Source organism: Musca vetustissima, unplaced genomic scaffold (assembly GCF_032173495.1).
Source record: "Musca vetustissima isolate MV318-11 ecotype Yass unplaced genomic scaffold, APGP_CSIRO_Mvet_v1 utg23670, whole genome shotgun sequence".
NCBI classification, from domain to species: Eukaryota; Metazoa; Arthropoda; class Insecta; order Diptera; family Muscidae; genus Musca; species Musca vetustissima.
This window is the reverse complement of record NW_026876683.1, coordinates 92,320-111,091: the sequence shown is the minus strand read 5'-3', so window position 1 is coordinate 111,091 and position 18,772 is coordinate 92,320. Positions and strand designations below refer to the sequence as shown.

The 18,772-nt window shown below is 34.4% G+C and overlaps 1 protein-coding gene across 2 annotated transcripts in view; it reads right to left on the bottom strand.

Annotated features, from left to right (window-relative positions):
* The window catches only part of LOC133321257 (nuclear protein localization protein 4 homolog), a 41,939-nt gene extending 24,504 nt beyond the window's left edge, over positions 1 to 17,435 (bottom strand). The window contains exons 1-7 of one of the 2 annotated variants that reach the window (XM_061530353.1): positions 17,412 to 17,435; positions 7,256 to 7,399; positions 7,099 to 7,188; positions 6,873 to 7,039; positions 6,128 to 6,656; positions 5,868 to 6,066; positions 5,632 to 5,792 (exon numbers count right to left, since the gene is read on the bottom strand). In XM_061530353.1, coding sequence (XP_061386337.1) covers positions 5,632 to 5,792; positions 5,868 to 6,066; positions 6,128 to 6,656; positions 6,873 to 7,039; positions 7,099 to 7,188; positions 7,256 to 7,399; positions 17,412 to 17,435 — 1,314 coding nt within the window. Of the gene's footprint in view, positions 1 to 5,631; positions 5,793 to 5,867; positions 6,067 to 6,127; positions 6,657 to 6,872; positions 7,040 to 7,098; positions 7,189 to 7,255; positions 7,400 to 10,551; positions 10,649 to 17,411 lie in introns of those variants that run through there. The other variant, XM_061530352.1, reaches the window with a different exon arrangement.
* Positions 17,436 to 18,772: the final 1,337 nt, after the last annotated feature.

The following is an 18,772-nucleotide window of genomic DNA, read 5'->3' as shown; positions in this document are numbered from 1 at the left end:
CATATGCATTTGTTTGGTCCTGGCCAGAGATGGTCCGTCAGAAATAGTGACGTAAATGACATACATTTCCGACGTATAATACATACGTCAGAAACGTCGGAAACCCACCCAAAACCATTAGGTTTTTGACAAAATAGCTACTTCCATTTATTAATTTTGGACATTACATTTGCTTTACTCAAATCCATATCAAATTTCAAAATTTTCTTCTCCGAAAAATTTAGAATTTTTTATCAGTTCTCAATTTTGTTATGTCCACCACTGGTTTGGTCACACAGACACAAAGTGTATGAGAGTAAATCTTGCTCTCTCGTAACACTTCGTCTGCAATAATACATTGCTACGATGAAAATCATGAAAACAAGCGATCATCAACAGCTGAAACGAGACTGATCGACGGCTGTTCTCTTTCACGAACGTTTGTTCGAGAATTCGGGAATATTTGTTTTCATTCGTGAGAGAATGTCAAAAAGAATTTCAACCACCAAACGAAAGGAACGAACGTTGTTGTGTGCGAACATTCCTTGGCGAATGTTCGTTTGGTAAAGAATTTATCGCCATAAATCAGGCATGTTCGGCCATACACGGTACCGTAACTGAGTGTCGATGGTTAAACACGAATTCTGTTTTTTTTTTTCTCTTTTGGTCAGTCGTTTTTAATGATGATTTCTCAGTTACGCTCACCCACATTTATGCTCAATTTTGTTATGCCCACCACTGCCATAAATTCATTCTTAAAATGAGCACAAAACGAAAAGAATGTATTTTGAATCATTCGTGAGCGAATTTTTGCGCACCCTGGATTTTATTGAAAATGTTTTAATGCGATCTGTTAGGACAAATTTAATTGGAATTCCCAATAAAAATTAAATGTGTTGGGATTTATTTATTCAAAACAAAATATATCAGATTTTTTTAGGTTCAAAATAATTTTTTTTAATTAAATTTATTTGGAATTTTTCTACAAACAAAAGAAATAAAAAAAAATATAAATTCACTCCACTGTTGGGTATTATAAAAATAGCCTAGGTGTATTTGCCAAATATTGCAAGCTGTCTCTTGGATTATAATTCGAATGAATGAGTATAAGTATATGGATTAAAATTTATTTTTGAAAAATAATTATTAGTTAAAAAAAGAAAATATTGTAATAAATTATTAGTATTAAAAATAAAAAATATATTTAATCGAAATAAAATATCCCCACATTATTGGAAAAATTAATGTTCAAACTAAAAAAATAACCAAAGTATTCAAAGAAAAAATAAATTAAATTATATAAAAAAAAAACAAAACAAAAAACTGCCCTATTTAGACAACTAACAATTTTTGAATTCGAAAACAACAACAACAAAACAAAAGAAAAACTTATATTAATGGTCAATGTAATTAATGTGGCTTTTAAAAAATACAAATACAAATGTTCTTCGAAAACTCTAAACCAAAAAAAAACTTTTCTTAAAAATCTATTTGAATACTATCGAAAAAGTATTTATTTCATAATCGTTTCAAAAAAAAAAAAAAAAAAAAAAGAATAGAAAACTAAAACAAAAGTTGTATCGAATAAACTGCCATCATAAATTCAAATTGAGAAAAGAAAATCGCCAATAATTTAAAATTAAAACACTTGAAATCATTGTAAATGCAAAAAAATAGATGACAAAACTGCTCAACGTATTGAGAAAAAGCAAGAAAATTTAAATGAAAAAAAGTACACAAATCAAGTAAACCACCTATAGTGTTATACTTACAACGGACTAACAAAAAAGAAAAATCGAAACAAAAACTACTAAACATATATATAATAAAAATAATAAGATGAAAACTAAATAAAAACAATGAGTATTTATATAAGTGAACAAAAGCCACCAACCAATACTAACTATAATAAATTATATATGTCATTAAATAAATAAAAAACAAATACATACACACAATGTGTATGTATGTGTGTAAAAATTTGGTAGTTAGTAAGAATTTAAATTGAAAAAAAAATATAAATAAATAAGAGGAATAAAATAATAGCAGGCAGGAGGGCTAGAGAATACCTAAAAACCGAAAAAAACCTTAAAAATTATCTTTTAAAAAAATTTTAAGTCGATACATAAGCATGAATCCTGAAAAAAAATTTTTTTTTTTAAACAATGTATTGCGATTTTGGCCCTTGACAAATATTTGTTTTTAATTTCCGCCACTAATAAATAAATCTGCGGCACAAAAAAATACTTCACTAATGGATCTTAAAACCAGTAAGGAAAGTAGTAAAATCGGACTGGGCCGACTATATGATACCCTTCACTGTTTGGGTATATTCTACATATGTCTCCTAACAGACTCCGCCTATTCGAAAGAACATTGACATGAAATTGAATAATCTTGAATATGTGATGTTTCTGGAACCTATGGTAAATTTCATTTCATTCGGGCTAGTTTAGAGTCCTTTGCGTAAAATGGGACACATTTTGAAAATCGATTTTATTGGCATAAATTGAATCTCAATCAGATACCCGTTTGTAATATATATGAAGACTGTGTCTGTATCTGCACCAATTTAAAAAAGGCTATAACGTCATTCTAGTCTCAATTTGATACGTTCGTGTCAACCGGTGCAACATTTACCTAAACTCCAACGAACATACAAATGGGAGCTATATCTTAATCTGAACCGATTTCAACAAAATTATATGTCAATCGTACAAACATTTGGTCTTTAGTGCACACTTTACATATAATCGAAGAAAATATATATGGAAGCTATATCTAAATTTGAACCGATTTTCCCTAATTTTAATAGCGTTCGTCCTTGGGCCAAACCAATGACCTGTACCAAATTTCATGCAAACCGGATTATAAATGCGACCTGTACTTTGTTTACAATTTAACACCAACAGACGAACGGACGGACATGCATAAATCGACTCAGAAAGTGATTCTATCGCTTTTCATGAAAAGGAACCTGGGGTCTATGACGTTTCCTTTTGTCTGTTACAAACATATGCACAAATACATAATACCCTGTACCACAGTGTGGTGAAGGGAATAAATATTATTTAAAATCAGTGAGCGGAGCTGTATAGTCGGACGGGGCCGACCATACGATACCCTACACAACCACCACGGAGCTCTAACTTTCTGCTAATGTTTATTCCGATCCTGGGCAATATTTCGTGATATTTGCACCCTCTTGCCCGATTTGAGATCAACAGCACCTCTTCCTTACACTGACATATATTCCGAATATTATTAATATTCAGTACAGCCCTTCTAATTACTTGTCCAGATTACCTTCACCGTGAGTTGTGTTCTGATCTTCGGCTTTTAATTGTGTCCTATAGATCGACTCGAAAAAACACAAACAATTATATTTCCGGTCCACTTCATCCCAAAATTATTATCTGATCATTACCGAAAATTATAGGCGTTGTCCTTGACCACAACTGGAATCTCATGGAAATTTCAAACCGATCCGCGCTATATATCCGCCTTCTAGTGTGGTAATGGGTTACTAAATAATATCTCAGTACGTAAGCACCTGTAAAAATGTAAGTGTAACCTCCACAACTGAGTACATACGACCATATAATTGGTATCAATTTAAAGGCCAACCACTCCTCTTGGATATACTATAAACTTCTCGGGTATATGTCTTTCAGGTGCAAACATATACGTCATAGAATACAAATTTTGTAATTTTTCACACAAAATTCATGGTCCATTTGACCCGCTAAATATTGAGGGATATTTATGAAAACGGTCATTCTTATTCCCCATATTCGGGCCATAATTGCGACCTCTGGATCTACCGGAAAATTAGACAAAAATAAAGTTTTTGGTCCATTTCATCCTCTAAATATTAACCGATCTTTACCAAAAACAATAAAGGGGTCTTCATTGGTCAGAACCCATCCTACATGCAAAATTTCGTGAAGATTGGTCCATAACTGTGGCCTGTATCGTGTTTACAAATTACAATGGACGGACGGACGGACACACATGTCTAGATCGACTCAGCTAGACGAGATATGACGGTATATATCGGTATATTTAAAGGTGGGTCTAGGACCAAAATTTCGCGGCGTTACAAACTTTTGGGGCTGCACAAAGATATAATACCCTGACAACATCGATGTACAGGGTATAAATATGCGGCACTGATGGGGTTTGAAAAATATTTTTTTACAAATCGTCACTTATGAGCCTTGAGAAAGATTTTTTAAAAAATTTACGCAACTAATGAACGTTAAGAAATCGTTTTTAAAAACTGATGTAAAAAATTCACGCCTTTTCTGGGTCTTAAAAAACTATTTATAAAAAATCCAGGTCTGAATCTGAGTCTACAATTTTTTTTTAAATCCACGCCCATGCAGGGTCTTCATAAATATTTTTAAAAAATGTACGCTATGTTAAGTCATCAACATTTTTTTTAATGTTTGCCTACTCTGGGACTTCAGGAAATATTTAAAAAAAAAAAAATCCACGCTTATGCTGGGACTTTTGAAGAAAATCCACGTCTATGCTGGGTCCGTCACATCTAATTTGTTTAATCCATGTCTCTGTTCGATCATTAAAAATATGTTTTTATCCTCCTCCTGAATGCTAGCTAATGATAACATATTTCAAAATAACTATGAATTTATCTGATCTTTGTATCTAAGAAGAAATAAAAATTAATGAAGAAAAAAATAAAAGTTCGATATCTGTCTATAAAAAAAAATTAATAAAAATATTAGTTTACGAAATATTACGTTAACACAACTATAGAAGTGGTGCGATTTTGAGCCGCTAAAACAAAACTATTTTTTAAATTTTAAGAAATCGATGTTAATTTTACTGAAATGTTTGTTTTCTTTAAAAACAGCAACAACATATAAGAGAAACTACAACAAAAGTAAAAAACGAAAAAGTGTGGCGAATTTTAGAAACAATATGAAGAATTATCAAAATTAAGTCAAATATAAATATCTTTGTTATATATAAATCTGTGTATGTATATGTCGGTGTCTAACAATAAATGGAACAATGAATGTTACAAAATAAAAATTTAATACAAAAGGTTTTAATTGCTTTCTGATGGATTTAAAAAAAAAGTAATCTACAACACTTAAAGATCTGCAAAATTGTTTTATTAAATTCACGTTGCTGATGGGCCTTGTAACATCTTCAATGAAGACTATCCCACTAATAGGTCATTAAGGATATATATTTTTAATATCCAGACCACTGATGGGTCTTCATTTCTTTTTTAATTCACGCCAAAATGCAATACCACACAAATGTTTTTCAAATAAATCCAGACGACTGATAGACCTTGGGTCTCGTAAAAATATTTAAAAAAAAAATCACGCCCATGCAGGCCTTTAAAAATATGTTTAAAAATCCACGCCCTGCTAGGTTTAGAAAAAAACTATTTTTAATACCTTTTTTTATAATCCTTGCGTTTGCTGGGTCTTGAAAAATATGTATTTTTTTAATTCCCCGTTTTCAATGGGCCTTAAAAAAAACATTTTAAAAATCCACACCTCATTTTCACCTTGAAAATTAGTTTTTAAATACACACAACTTTTTTGGGTTTTTAAAACCTCCTAAATATTAATCGACCACCTCCAAATTTAATGCCTCCCCTGTACTTACCTTGTAGTAAACATCTGGAACATATTGTTTATCAGTCGATTCTCGTACATAGCCTAGTTCAGGGGCATCTTTGGTGGGTAATAGGCAATTATCACGCACCAAGGCCATACATTGAGCCGATACAGCATAGCCCTCCATGTGGACTTGTTTAGTGCTGTCGCCTAAGAGGGAAACGGAAAAGTGGAAACAAAAATTAAATATAAAAGTGAGTTAAAAAAAACAAGACCCCTACTTACCGGTTACACAAACTGTAACAAATTTCGAACCAAATACACCATTCGAAGCGTATTTGCATGGATTTGGATGACGATTTTGTAATTCACCAGCCATTATGCATTCCTGAGCTGTAAGGAAATGGGTTTGTATGCCACGTATTTGTTTCACAGTACCTGCAGCCGGGTCATCGGTAATGAGATCGGTGAAAATCCAACCAACCTTAGGAGAAAAAATTGCAAAAAAAATTATAATTTATTTGAAAAATTTATCGAATCTTTACCTTTTTCAAACCCAATGCCTTGGCCACCTCTTCAACATCATCGGCATTTTCATCGGTTAGCAATTTAATTGAATCCCGACTTGATTCCTGGGGTGGTTCATAAATTGCCGCCACCTTGGCGCGTATGCCCAACGGTACATCCGTGTTAACTTCATAGGTACCGTAAAGGAAACCCATTCTTTGGTGTCCAGTTGTACGCCAATAATTTAGAAACCTCTCTACAATGGTGGTATTTTCGAACATCACATTATCGACATGACGATAAATTTGACGATTTAATGTAATGGCCGATGGTTGACATTTCGAACAAATGCCCTTGGGCCATGGTGGATGCTCACGGCAGCCGGGTTTAATGCGACAATTAATATCTTCGAAGACCATATATTTGCCACGATCAATGCCCGATGTTTGTTTGCGTATATACGAATTGAAGGATAAATGTTTGATTTTCTGTTCCTTGAGATAATTTTCATTGTACGGCTCGAGCGGTGAGCAATGAACACAACAGCCATTGGCGGCATGTCGGCATCTGTAAAAAGAAATTCAAAAATCAATAAAATTCTAAAATAGTATTATGCTGAAAAGGGTATTCTGTTCGGAATTTTAAACAGATCATGGTGTACGCCATATAGTGCCGAAATTGATTATTGCGAGGTGTTGCAAATGGAATGATAAAATTTGTGTACCCTCCATACTATGGTGGATGGTATAAAGAAAGCACAAAAAAAAGTTGTGCCAAACTTACAATTTGCTATCCCTTTCACGTTTTATTAGACCATCCTCCTTGGCCAGCAGAATATCAACCTCATCCTCTTGTATAGCGGCAGAGGGTTTAAAATCACTACTATTTGCTGCAGAATTTGCAATGGCCTTAACACTGGTAAAATTATCAATTGCTGTGGTACTGGTACGCTGCAAAAGATAAATAATAAAATCAATTAAATTGTCATGGAAAGAGTGAAAATAATTACCCTTGATGAGGTACCAGCCATTTGTTTCAAATATATCATATCGCCATGTTTCAGTACACTGCCCACCTCTTGTGACGTATGTGAATAGATCTGTCCAAGGAGATTTCAACAATTTATTAAATATCATATATTTTCATATGTCCCTTATTATATTCACCTCCTTGGTTAGATTCCTTTCCTTGAACAGACCAAATCCATCGACTTTTAAGACTTTCTGCACCGACTCGAATAGATCCTTTAGATTTGCCTTCGGTGAGATTTCAATACGTTTAATGCCTTCCGGAGATTGCACACGGACCAACTGTAATGTAAGGGGGAGAAGGAGGAGGAACGGAAAAGGGATAAAAAGTAAAAGAGAGAGAAAGAAAAAACACACGATTAATGATGACAATTTTTTTATTTTTGTTTACATGCGAATAAAAATTTCGTTTACAAGCGTGGGAAGAGATCTTTTATTTATTTTTATCCCACAAAACAAATTAAAAAAAAATTCGTCAACGTTGCCAAAATTTGGACCATTTAATTAGATTTCTTTTTTGTTTTGTTTCACTATTGTTTTATTCAAGTTCATGACTACACTGAGCGAATGATATGCCATTTTTTCTACTTCATACAAATGACAGAAATACGTTATCTGTATTTTCAGTGTAGAAGTTTTTTATGCCCCTAAGAACCCGAAAAATGCTAAATTCCACCCACTTCTGTGGGAAAATGTGCCTAGGCCATCAATACACCAAAAATGGAGTGGGACCTGTATATGTGGACTAGGTCAAATAATGGACTTATATTGAAATATTTCTACAAATAAATTTTTGCCCCCTAAGAAACCGCAACTGCCTTGTTGCTCACTTAGAAGCAAATATTTTTCAAAATAGTCTCTACATGAAAAAATAATATCTTCGCCTTAAAGCTAACTGAAAAAAATATAAGAAAATATTTTTTATAAACTTCACGCCTTTTGACTACTTGAAAAAATTTTTGTTTTTTTAAATGCACAACTGGTGGCTACCTGAAAAAATAATTTCTAAAAATCCACAGCTGGTGGTTACGGGAAGAAATATTCATTAAAAATTTAAAAATGGTGGCTACTTGAAAAAAACTAGTAGGGAAAGTAGTAAAGTCGGACTGGGCGGACTATATGATACCCTTCACCACTTTGGGTATATTGCGCATATGTATCTTTACATTTGCAAGTCAATGTTCAAATTTATAAAAACGTTTTATATCAAAATTTATACACGCTATTCGGTACGCCGCATTGTTAAAAATTTATTTTCAATCAGACACCCGTTCGAAATACATATGGAAGCTATGGGTGCATCTGCACCCATTTCAACAAAACGCAATAACGTCATTCAAGTCTCAATTTGATCGGACGAATATATATAAATATGTGAGAGCCACATAGAAATCTGAATCATGCTAAACACAATTCAGTGCGCTATGACAAATTTCGTGCAAATCCAAGAATATTTAGGGACTTTGGTGCACCATTTACATGAAATCGGACGAAACTATATATGGGAGCTCTAACTAAATCTGAACCGATTTTCACGAAATTTATCACACATCGTTCTAGACTTAATTCAGTACACTATGCCAAATTTCGTGCAAATCGAAGGATATATAGGGACTTTGGTGCACCATTTACATAAAATCGGACGAAAATATATATGGGAGCTATATCTAAATCTGAACCGGCTTTTCCCAATTTCAATAGGGTTCGTCCTAGGGTCGAATAAGTGACCTGTGCCAAATTTCATCCAATTCGGATTATAAATGCGACCTGTACTTTGTTTACAATTTAACATGGACAGACAGATCGACTTAAAAAGTGATTCTATGCATATTCACAAAAGGAACCATGCGTCTATCTCGTTTCCTTTTGGCTGTTACCAGCATATGCACAAAGACATAATACCCTGTATCACAGTGTGGTGAGGGGTATATAAATAGTTTCTAAAAATCCATGACTTCTGGCTATAAAAAAAAATAATTGAAAGATATTTTTTTGTCAAATGGCCCCATATGAAAACATATTTTTTTAAATATCTTCGCTTTGGGCTACTTGAAAAAAAATATTTTTTAAAAAATTCAGGCTTTAAAAAATTCCACGCCAAATTAATACCTGAAAGTATTTTTATACCCTACACAACTATGTTGTCAGGTTATTATAGCTTTGTGCAGCCCCAAAAGACATGTGTGTGTCCGTCCGTCCGTCTGTCCATTATAATTTGTAAACACGATAGTCATGGACCAATCTTCACGAAATTTTGCATGTAGGATGGGTTCTGGCCAATGAAGACCCCTATTGGTTTTTTTTTTTTTTTTTTTTGTAAAGATCGGTTAAATTTTTAGGGGTGAAATGGACCAAAAACTTTATTTTTGTCGGTTTTTCTGGTCGCTTCAGTGGCTGCAATTATGACCCAAACATCGCGAATTTTTACATGGAGCAGGGAATCGGGCTAATGACAAAGCATGCCAGTTTTGATAAAGATCGGACAATATTTGACGGGTCAATTGGACCCTGACTTTTGTGTGAAAAATTACAAAATTTGTATTTTATAGCGTATATATTTACTCCTGAAGGACATGGACCCGAGGAGTTCATATTATATCCAAGAGGAGTGGTTGACCTTTAAATTGATACCATTTATATTGTCGTATGTACTCGGATATGGGAGTTACACTTAAATATTTACAGGTGCTTACGTATTAATATAGTATTAAGTAACCCATTATCACACTAGTGGGCGGAAATATTGCGCTGATCGCTTTGAAATGTTCCATGAGGTTCCAGTTATCGCCAAGGACAACGACTATAGTTTTCGGTGATGATCAGATAAAAATTTTGGGATGAAGTGGACCGAAATTTTTTTGTGCTTTTTTCGAGACGGTCTATAGGCCGCAATTGAAATCTGAACATCACAACACAACCCACGTTGAAGTGAATATGGACAAGTAATTAGAAGGACTGTACTGAATATTAGTAATACTCGGAATATATGTCAGTGTAAGGAAGAGGTGCTATTGACCTCTAATCGGGCTAGAGGGTGCAACTATCACGATCAGGTTCGGAATAAAAATCCAAAAAAAAGTTAGAGTTCCGTGGAAGTTGTGTAGGGTATCGTATGGTCGGCCCCGTCCGACTATACTGCTCCGCTCACTGGTTTAAAAAAATGTGTTTAAAAAATTTTTCGTCTAGTGCAACGTTTTTTTACCACAAAATATTCCACTGTACAAGAAAATTGAAACAAAAAAAATAAAGAGAACACGGAATTACCACCACCGAAAAATGCAATCGGTGTGCATCACCTCAATGTCTGCTGATGGGAAATTTGAATTTCCTTTTGTTTTAAACAAAAAACGACACATTCATTCACGCACACTCACACACACTCCTAAAAAGACACCCACCAGACAAAAACAAAATCCACACAGCTGAGTGCTTACCGATTGTTTGCACATCAAAAAGAAACGATGACGTACAAAGGCATAAACGATATTACGTTTTCTATAGAATAATGCCTCCAATTCCATTGCAGCCATGATGCAGAGAGGGTCTTCTTCTTCCTTCCTTTAGATGTATTCAAAATTTAAACTTTACTATTTTCTATTATGAATCGCTTAATTTGGGGACGGTGTCTTGGGCGGTCTAAGCTTTGTTTAAACTATATTTTTGTTGTTCGTGAAATAATATGCAGCTGCTGTTAAAGGGGCTGCTAATAAGGCCTTAAAGGGCCTTATATTATGGTAAAAAATATCCTTCCGTTCACCATCAATATTCGCAACGAACTGAACGGGAATTGAGGAAAAAATAAATAAATGATTGCGCATTTTCTGACAATTTGTTTTTGGCGCTTCGTCAACATCACAATTTCATTTGAATAGTCTATACGATTGTTGAGTGTAAAAGATGATGTTGGATGGATAAATTTTTTTGTAAGAAAATTCGAAAAGAGAGGGAGAAAATAGAAAATTCTAAAAGAAATAGAAGACTAATAAGAATGAAAATGACTGTCGTTTAGAAGTAGCGGCAACAACAATAATAAATTACATTATTTGGTGGGGGGAATTTAGTCACCTACACTATTGGCGTGGTGTAGGTGTCTGTCATAACTTTCTAGGAAAATTTAGCTAATTTCTACATTAGTTTGGAAAAAAGTAACAAGGGAAAAGGCGTTACGTTCGGCCTGGTCGAACTTTGGATACCATCCACCACAGATATACTGACAGATACTTGAAATAAAATACCAAATTGCAGCGAATTCGGTTGAAAAATGCTCTCAAGAACCCCAAAATACCGAAAATTGGGGGTACCCTTATATGGGGGCTATCCGAAAAAATAGACCCATATTTATAATTTTTTTGTGGAGATATTTGCTACCTATTAATAACTCAAAATACTAAATTACAGCCAATTCGGTGAAAAAATACGATCAAGACCCCAAAAAAAACTGAAAATTAGGAGGTACTGTTATATGGGGGCTACAAGAAAAAGTGGACCTATATTTATAATATTTTGTGGAGATATTCAGTACCCAATAAAAACGCAATGTACCAAATTTCAGCATATTCGGTTGAAAAATGCGCTCATGAACCCCGAAAATTGGGGGTACTGTTATATGGGAGCTATGCCTAAACGTGGACCGATATATCCCATCTTCGAACTTGACCTGCCTGCAGACAAAAGTCAAACCTATGCAAAATTTCAGCACCCTATCTCAATTCCTTAAGAAGATAGCGTGATTACAACAGACGGACGGACATGACTAGATCGTCTTAGAATTTTACCCTGATCAAGAATATATACTTTACAGGGTCGGAAATGAATATTTCGATGAAATACACACGGTATGACAAAATTAATATACCCTCCATACTATGGTGAAGGGTATAAAAACAGCGGGGTCGAACAATTCCCTTGTAATTTGTGGGGTGAATTCAAAATCAATGTGGGGTCTATGACATTGTAAATTATCAGGTTGAAAAACTTGGCTAGAATCTTCAATATACCGAAATTTACGATAGGTCTTTGTGTGGTGGATTTTTAAAAATATAAAACATTATCTGGGAAGAAGTTGTTTTTTAATTACCAGGAATCCGTGTGTCAAATTCCAATAACTACGGTGGGAAAATTCGAATAATATTCCCAAAAAGACTGTGCCAATGCAAGGACCTACATTAAAATGTTTTTCTTCCTTGAAAAATCCGAAATGGAAACTGACAACCACTTCGGTGCTAAAATACGTTTTTTGCGGGACAAAAGCCATGCTAAAACATGGCCATATCTTATTTTATTTTCTGCATAGCAACTCAAATGTAAGAACGATAATTTATTTTGTATTGTCCGGTTCTGACTACTATGTGTCCAAATTCAGGAACATTGCAATCTGTATAGCTTGCATTCATAGCAAATTTCCAGATGTTATTGTTGAATTTTCCTGCTCATCTGGTTTTGCTTCTAACTTCAAATTCAAAAAGGATGCAACCTGTACCGGCTGAAGTTGGGGTTAGGTGAGTGGGTTTGGCTGGGCAACTGAAAAAATGTACGTGTCATGTGAAGACCATAACCATATGCCGAGCATATATATGGTCACCGTGTCATCAATTCGCGGCCAATACGAATTTAGGCGGCTACACCACCAGATCTCTGTTGTGTCAAAACCATTCTGGTTTATCGTGGTAGCTGACGCTCTTCTGCTGTTGCGATTTCACATTTATGGAAGATATTCAGACCTGTCTTAAAAGCCTGTAAATCTAGTGGTACACCTTTGTAACTTTGTGCCTCTTTCTCTAGATCACGAAGTGAAATCCGCCAATAACTCCATAAGGATATGACAGGTGTACTCTCGATTATAACACTCAATCAGGTACTGCAATACTGTGCCATATTTGACTGTGCCAATGGACGGTTATGATCTTATGAATATGGTCCACTGGTGCCATGAGGAGACACCCTGTTGTAGTTCTCAGGGGCGGCATTCTGACAGGTCTGACTTTTTTCCACTGCGTATCACATACATTCGCAAACCACACTGGCGCCGCATAGTTATACACCAAACTTTTCATTTATAGGAGGTCAACTTGTGCTGCCGGTCAACGAATTAAGGTCATTGCTCCTATTTCTCAGCTTATTGATAATATCACTGAAATGAGCGGACGAACGTTACACACTCAACATCTTGGGGAGTTGGTCGGAATTTGCTCTCCCTTAACTATTATATTTAGCGAGAGCTTCATTTCAGCCGTTTAAGGCTAACACCGTTCCAATGGTGTTAGAAAGAGTACATGTCTGGCTCTCGTATGAACTAGGATTCTTGACTTCAAGAGTTCTTGAGATTTTCACTTGAAATTTTGTAGGGACATTCTTGAATTAGTGTAGATTCGAATTAAATCAAACATTTTTTTGACCCCGAGAATGGGAAATTGGTATTTCCGGAAATATGAACCTACGAAGATCCGATCGCTAGTCGTAGTTACCATCTGTTCATGGGAGAAACTGTCGAATCCCATACTGATTTCCGGAACAAATGCACTTTACGGACACCTCTCAGATCATTTTGAAATTTTTACCATAGGTAGCCCTTCTGATGCTGATTACAGCAACATAAATTTTTTCGGGGGGAAATCAGTACTTCCCGAGATATGGGGTTCCAAAGTTCAAAAAATACCCCCACTTTTTATTAAATACATTTAAGAATACCACTCCGAAACGTTTAATTTTTTTACAGCACATAGTCCTTTTGGAGCTGATTACAACAACATAATTTTTTTTTTTGGGCGGAACTTCGTACCTCCGGAAATATGGGGTATCAAAATGTAATAAAAACCTACATTTTATACCCTTACTTATTATCCTAAAACACTGTGAATGTATAACATGTAGACTGATATTTTCACTTCTATACACTAAAAAGCCATTAAAATAATCGAAAACAATTTAAAAAATGTAATTTTATAACAAAATAACAAATTAAAAGCGGAAAAAATTAAAAAACTAAGAAATAAATTAAGAAGTAGACAAATTAAAATAGTAACAAATATTTAAAAAAAGAATTAATAAATAACAAAATTAAAAAGATATTAAATACAATTAACAAATAAAAACAATTAAAAATATATTAAATACAATTAACAAATAAAAACAAGTTTTAAAAAATACTACGCTTAATCATCCTCCTCGTCACGTTCTGAACTTGATAATCCTATGACTTCCAACGCAACAGGATCTGCAGAATCGCCTCGAATTCTCTCAAGTTCGGAGTCAGCTGCAGGATTGGATGGATCATACAGCTGACCCGCGAACTTGAGAAACTCCAGAAATGGATTCTTCTCATTAGCTCGGCACCACCGTAAAAAGATAAACTTCTGCACATAACCGTTAAAAAAAGCTTTACGGCGATTATATGCAGGAAGAGATCTTTTTAGATGGCGCCAGAGCCCTTCGATAGTATTTGTGTGTTGATTGGACTGTGGATCTACAAAGTTTTCGGAATGGTTAACTCTATAATGTTTATAACCCTCCTCATCCAATGTATCATACGCCTGAAAATAAACAAAATAATATTAATGTATATAAAAATATATAGATAATATAAAATTTACCTTCCAGCAATCCGAAATTATTACTGAGCCTGGCTTGATATATTTTTTAATAAGGGGCAGTAAGGTTTCTTTAGAACGATCTTCCACCGGCACTATAAAGCACTTATTGCTTGATCGCTCAATGCCTCCAAAAACCCACTGCCCCTCAACTGCATGACCTCGGTGGTACTTTCTTTTGCCTATTTTAGACTCATCTATTTCTATTTCCACACCTGGTCCACCAATCTGAATTTGGGTTTGGAATTGACTAAAGATGATAACTTCCCTGCAATAACTATTCCAATCCACTGCAGTATGGTTACTAATGGATATCTCTTCCATGATATCGTCAAGTGTCCCAGTTCTTTTCGTCCACATAAATACAAAGACAATAATTTTGTAGATTGGCAAGTGGGACTTGTCAAAAAAAGTACCTTTCCTCAATGAACACTTGAAATTACATTTTTTATTTTTACGGCCTCGGACCTTTTTACAGCATCTAAATTATAAATATTATTAAATTAGTCTACTATGTTGTTAATTACTTACCTCCACGCCCAGCCATCACAGTTATCGAAAGGGATCAATTTTAATGGATGACCCTTTTCACATTTGTACTGTCCCTCTTTCGGGATCAATCCCCACTCCTGCAATTTATCCACTATTGTGGCGGATATGGGCCCATTTTCACAGCCATCGAATAATTTTACTATGCAAGATAATTTCACAACCATTTTAATCAAAATTTATTTAAAATAAAAATGTATACCACAATTAAAATAACGGATGTTTTCCAACACACATTCCATTCAAATGTTTAATCAAGTAGAAAGAAATAACGATAACATCTGACTACTGATCAAATAAACATTTGGCAACGCGTATAAACGTTCTTTCCAATGTAAAGTACATTCATGTTTACACTAGACAAAAAGTTACTTATAATTAACAGATCAGTAAAAAATAGTAAAAATTGAGTTATTAGAACAAAATTCTCTTTTAATTTCAATTTTTTTCTAAATAGCCGGCCTTCGGCCGGGGATTTAAGACTTTCTTCTATGGACAGGTGGAAAATTGGGCTACGCGAGCAGAATTCTCTTTTAATTTCAATTTTTTTCTAAATAGCCGGCCTTCGGCCGGGGATTTAAGACTTTCTCCTATGGACAGGTGGAAAATTGGGCTACGCGAGCAGAATTCTCTTTTAATTTCAACTTTTTTTCTAAATAGCCGGCCTTCGGCCGGGGATTTAAGACTTTCTCCTATGGACAGGTGGAAAATTGGGCTACGCGAGCAGAATTCTCTTTTAATTTCAACTTTTTTTCTAAATAGCGGGCCTTCGGCCGGGGATTTGAGACTTTCTCCTATGGACAGGTGGAAAATTGGGCTACGCGAGCAGAATTCTCTTTTAATTTCAACTTTTTTTCTAAATAGCCGGCCTTCGGCCGGGGATTTGAGTCTTTCTCCTATGGACAGGTGGAAAATTGGGCTACGCGAGCAGAATTCTCTTTTAATTTCAATTTTTTTTTAAATAGCCGGCCTTCGGCCGGGGATTTAAGACTTTCTCCTATGGACAGGTGGAAAATTGGGCTACGCGAGCAGAATTCTCTTTTAATTTCAATTTCTTTTTTAAAAATTATACGTGATTGAATAAAATTAAAAGCATATTTAATAAGCTTCATTACTAAATCCCCGGCCCCAGCCTATTTTTTCCAAACCCCATTTCTCAAGAAGTATGGACTTCCTCCCATATAGTAACATATTTATGTAATCAGGTAAATTATACATACCTGATCCAGAACAATCCGAGTGTCCCTAAAGTAAAAAATTCTTAAATCATACAAATAACTATATAAGCTTATTTTTAAAAATTTGGAACCCCATATTTCCGGAAGTACGAAGTTCCGCCCAAAAAAAATTATGTGGTTGTAATCAGCTCCAAAAGGACTATGTGCTGTATAAAAATTAAACGTTTCGGAGTGGTATACTTAAATATATTTAATAAAAAGTGGGGGTATTTTTTGAACTTTGGAACCCCATATCTCGGGAAGTACTGATTTCCCCCCGAAAAAATTTATGTTGCTGTAATCAGCATCAGAAGGGCTACCTATGGTAAAAATTTCAAAATGATCTGAGAGGTGTCCGTAAAGTGCATTTAAGCCTGATTTCCCCCCGAAAAAATGTATGTTGCTGTAATTAGCATCAGAAGGGCTACCTATGATAAAAATTTCAAAATGATCTGAAAGGTGTCCGTAAAGTGCATTTGTTCCGGATTTACTATCCTTCCTATAAAAATAATCAATATTGGTCCACTTTTTTGGGAAGCCCTCATATAATATTACCTCCAGAATTTCGGTGTTTTGGGTAGTTGGGAAAGGCCTCAAAACTTCTAAAACTTTCCAAGCATTACCTCTTATCCACTGGGGTCGATTAATCCCAAATACAACAACAACAAGACCATTTAAAACATTTGACGTGGTCTTACACTTTTGATGCCTTGGTGGCTGACTACCGGTCCGGATAAATACAAAAACAGCAAACATTGCATTTAGGATGCCGGGTGGGTGACACACATTAAGAGCACACACACACTCACTCACACAAACACTTACGAATCAAAAAACAAAATATTAAATAATTTTAAATACTATTATTAAATAATCAGATGTGGCAAATGCCGTGGCTCTTTGCCGGAGGGTCGCCAATATAATACCGGTCCCAAAACTTACAATATTTTGACCAGGTTTCGACATGTCGTCCGACTTCTTCCAAAACCAACTGCAATCACTTCTGCTTGCCAAAGACTTGCTGCTGCTGCATAAAACACTTCTGGCTTTGATTTCTGTCTTTAGAGCTTTTTCTTTTCTTTTTGTTTGTCCGAGAGTGAGAGACTATGACAACTGACACTCGTCAACAAGTGTCCGAGGAGTTTATTTTTTTCTTTTGTTAAATATTTCACGTTTTATTGGGTTTTTTGTTAAGAACTTTGTTTAAATCCTTGCAAATAACAATTCAAGTCCCAAAAACAATCGACATTAGGGTTCCGTAGGTCGACAGACAGAAAAAAATCGCAAATTCACTTCGATGTCTGCGGTTAGCTGTCAAATGCCAGTCGAAGAGAGTGTGGTCAATTGCATTGTGATGGAAAAACGCGAAAATTATTGTAAAACTTAAATCTTTAGATATAGTATATGCCCATAAAAAATTCGAAAATAAATTGAGAATTTATACAGTTTAAAAATTATATGACATATTTCATCACATTTTCAAAATATGCAAATACTTCCTACAATACTTCATTTTTGGGACTAAATGTTAAAGGAGAAAATGTTCTACATCGAATTGCACTATAGGCCTCCGACAAATTTAAATCTGTAGATATAGTATATACCAGTAAAAAATCCCAAACAAATTGATAATTTATACAAAATATAAATAGTATGACGTTTTTCATCACATTTTTAAAATATGTCAATATTTCCTAAAATACTTCATTTTAGGAACAAATTATTAAAGGAGAAAATGTTCTACATGGAATTTCACTATAGGTTGCCGAACAAGAAAAATCTGTAGATACATTACATATCAATAAAAATGTCAGCAACAAATTTTGTTATTTATAAAAGAAATATTATGACATTTTCCAAATTGAATTGTATTTATAAGAATGTTTGAATGTTTTGACCCATTTCCCAATTATGTCTATATTTCCTATTATACTTCATTTTATGAACTCAGTGTTATAGCCTAGACAGACGACAGCCTTAATTTGCATTAACATCCTTAATTCAAATTAACTTGTACATTATCCTCATTTTTAGGTGTTGTTAATGCACAAAATCAAACTGAATTTATACTGAATTAGGCAATTTCAATATGGCAATGCTGTCGAAAATTAATTGTTTCTTGTCAAATTTATTTGTATTTCTGAAAATCAAAATAAGAAATGAAGGCAAATTTTAACCATTTTGTAAATTGGGAGCTGTTTTGCTAAAATCATAGTTGCTATTCCTCCTTTATGTCATGTATCAATTTCCTAAAGATGAAATCCCGAAAAATATCGGAGCAAATGTAAAAAAAATGTCATCCT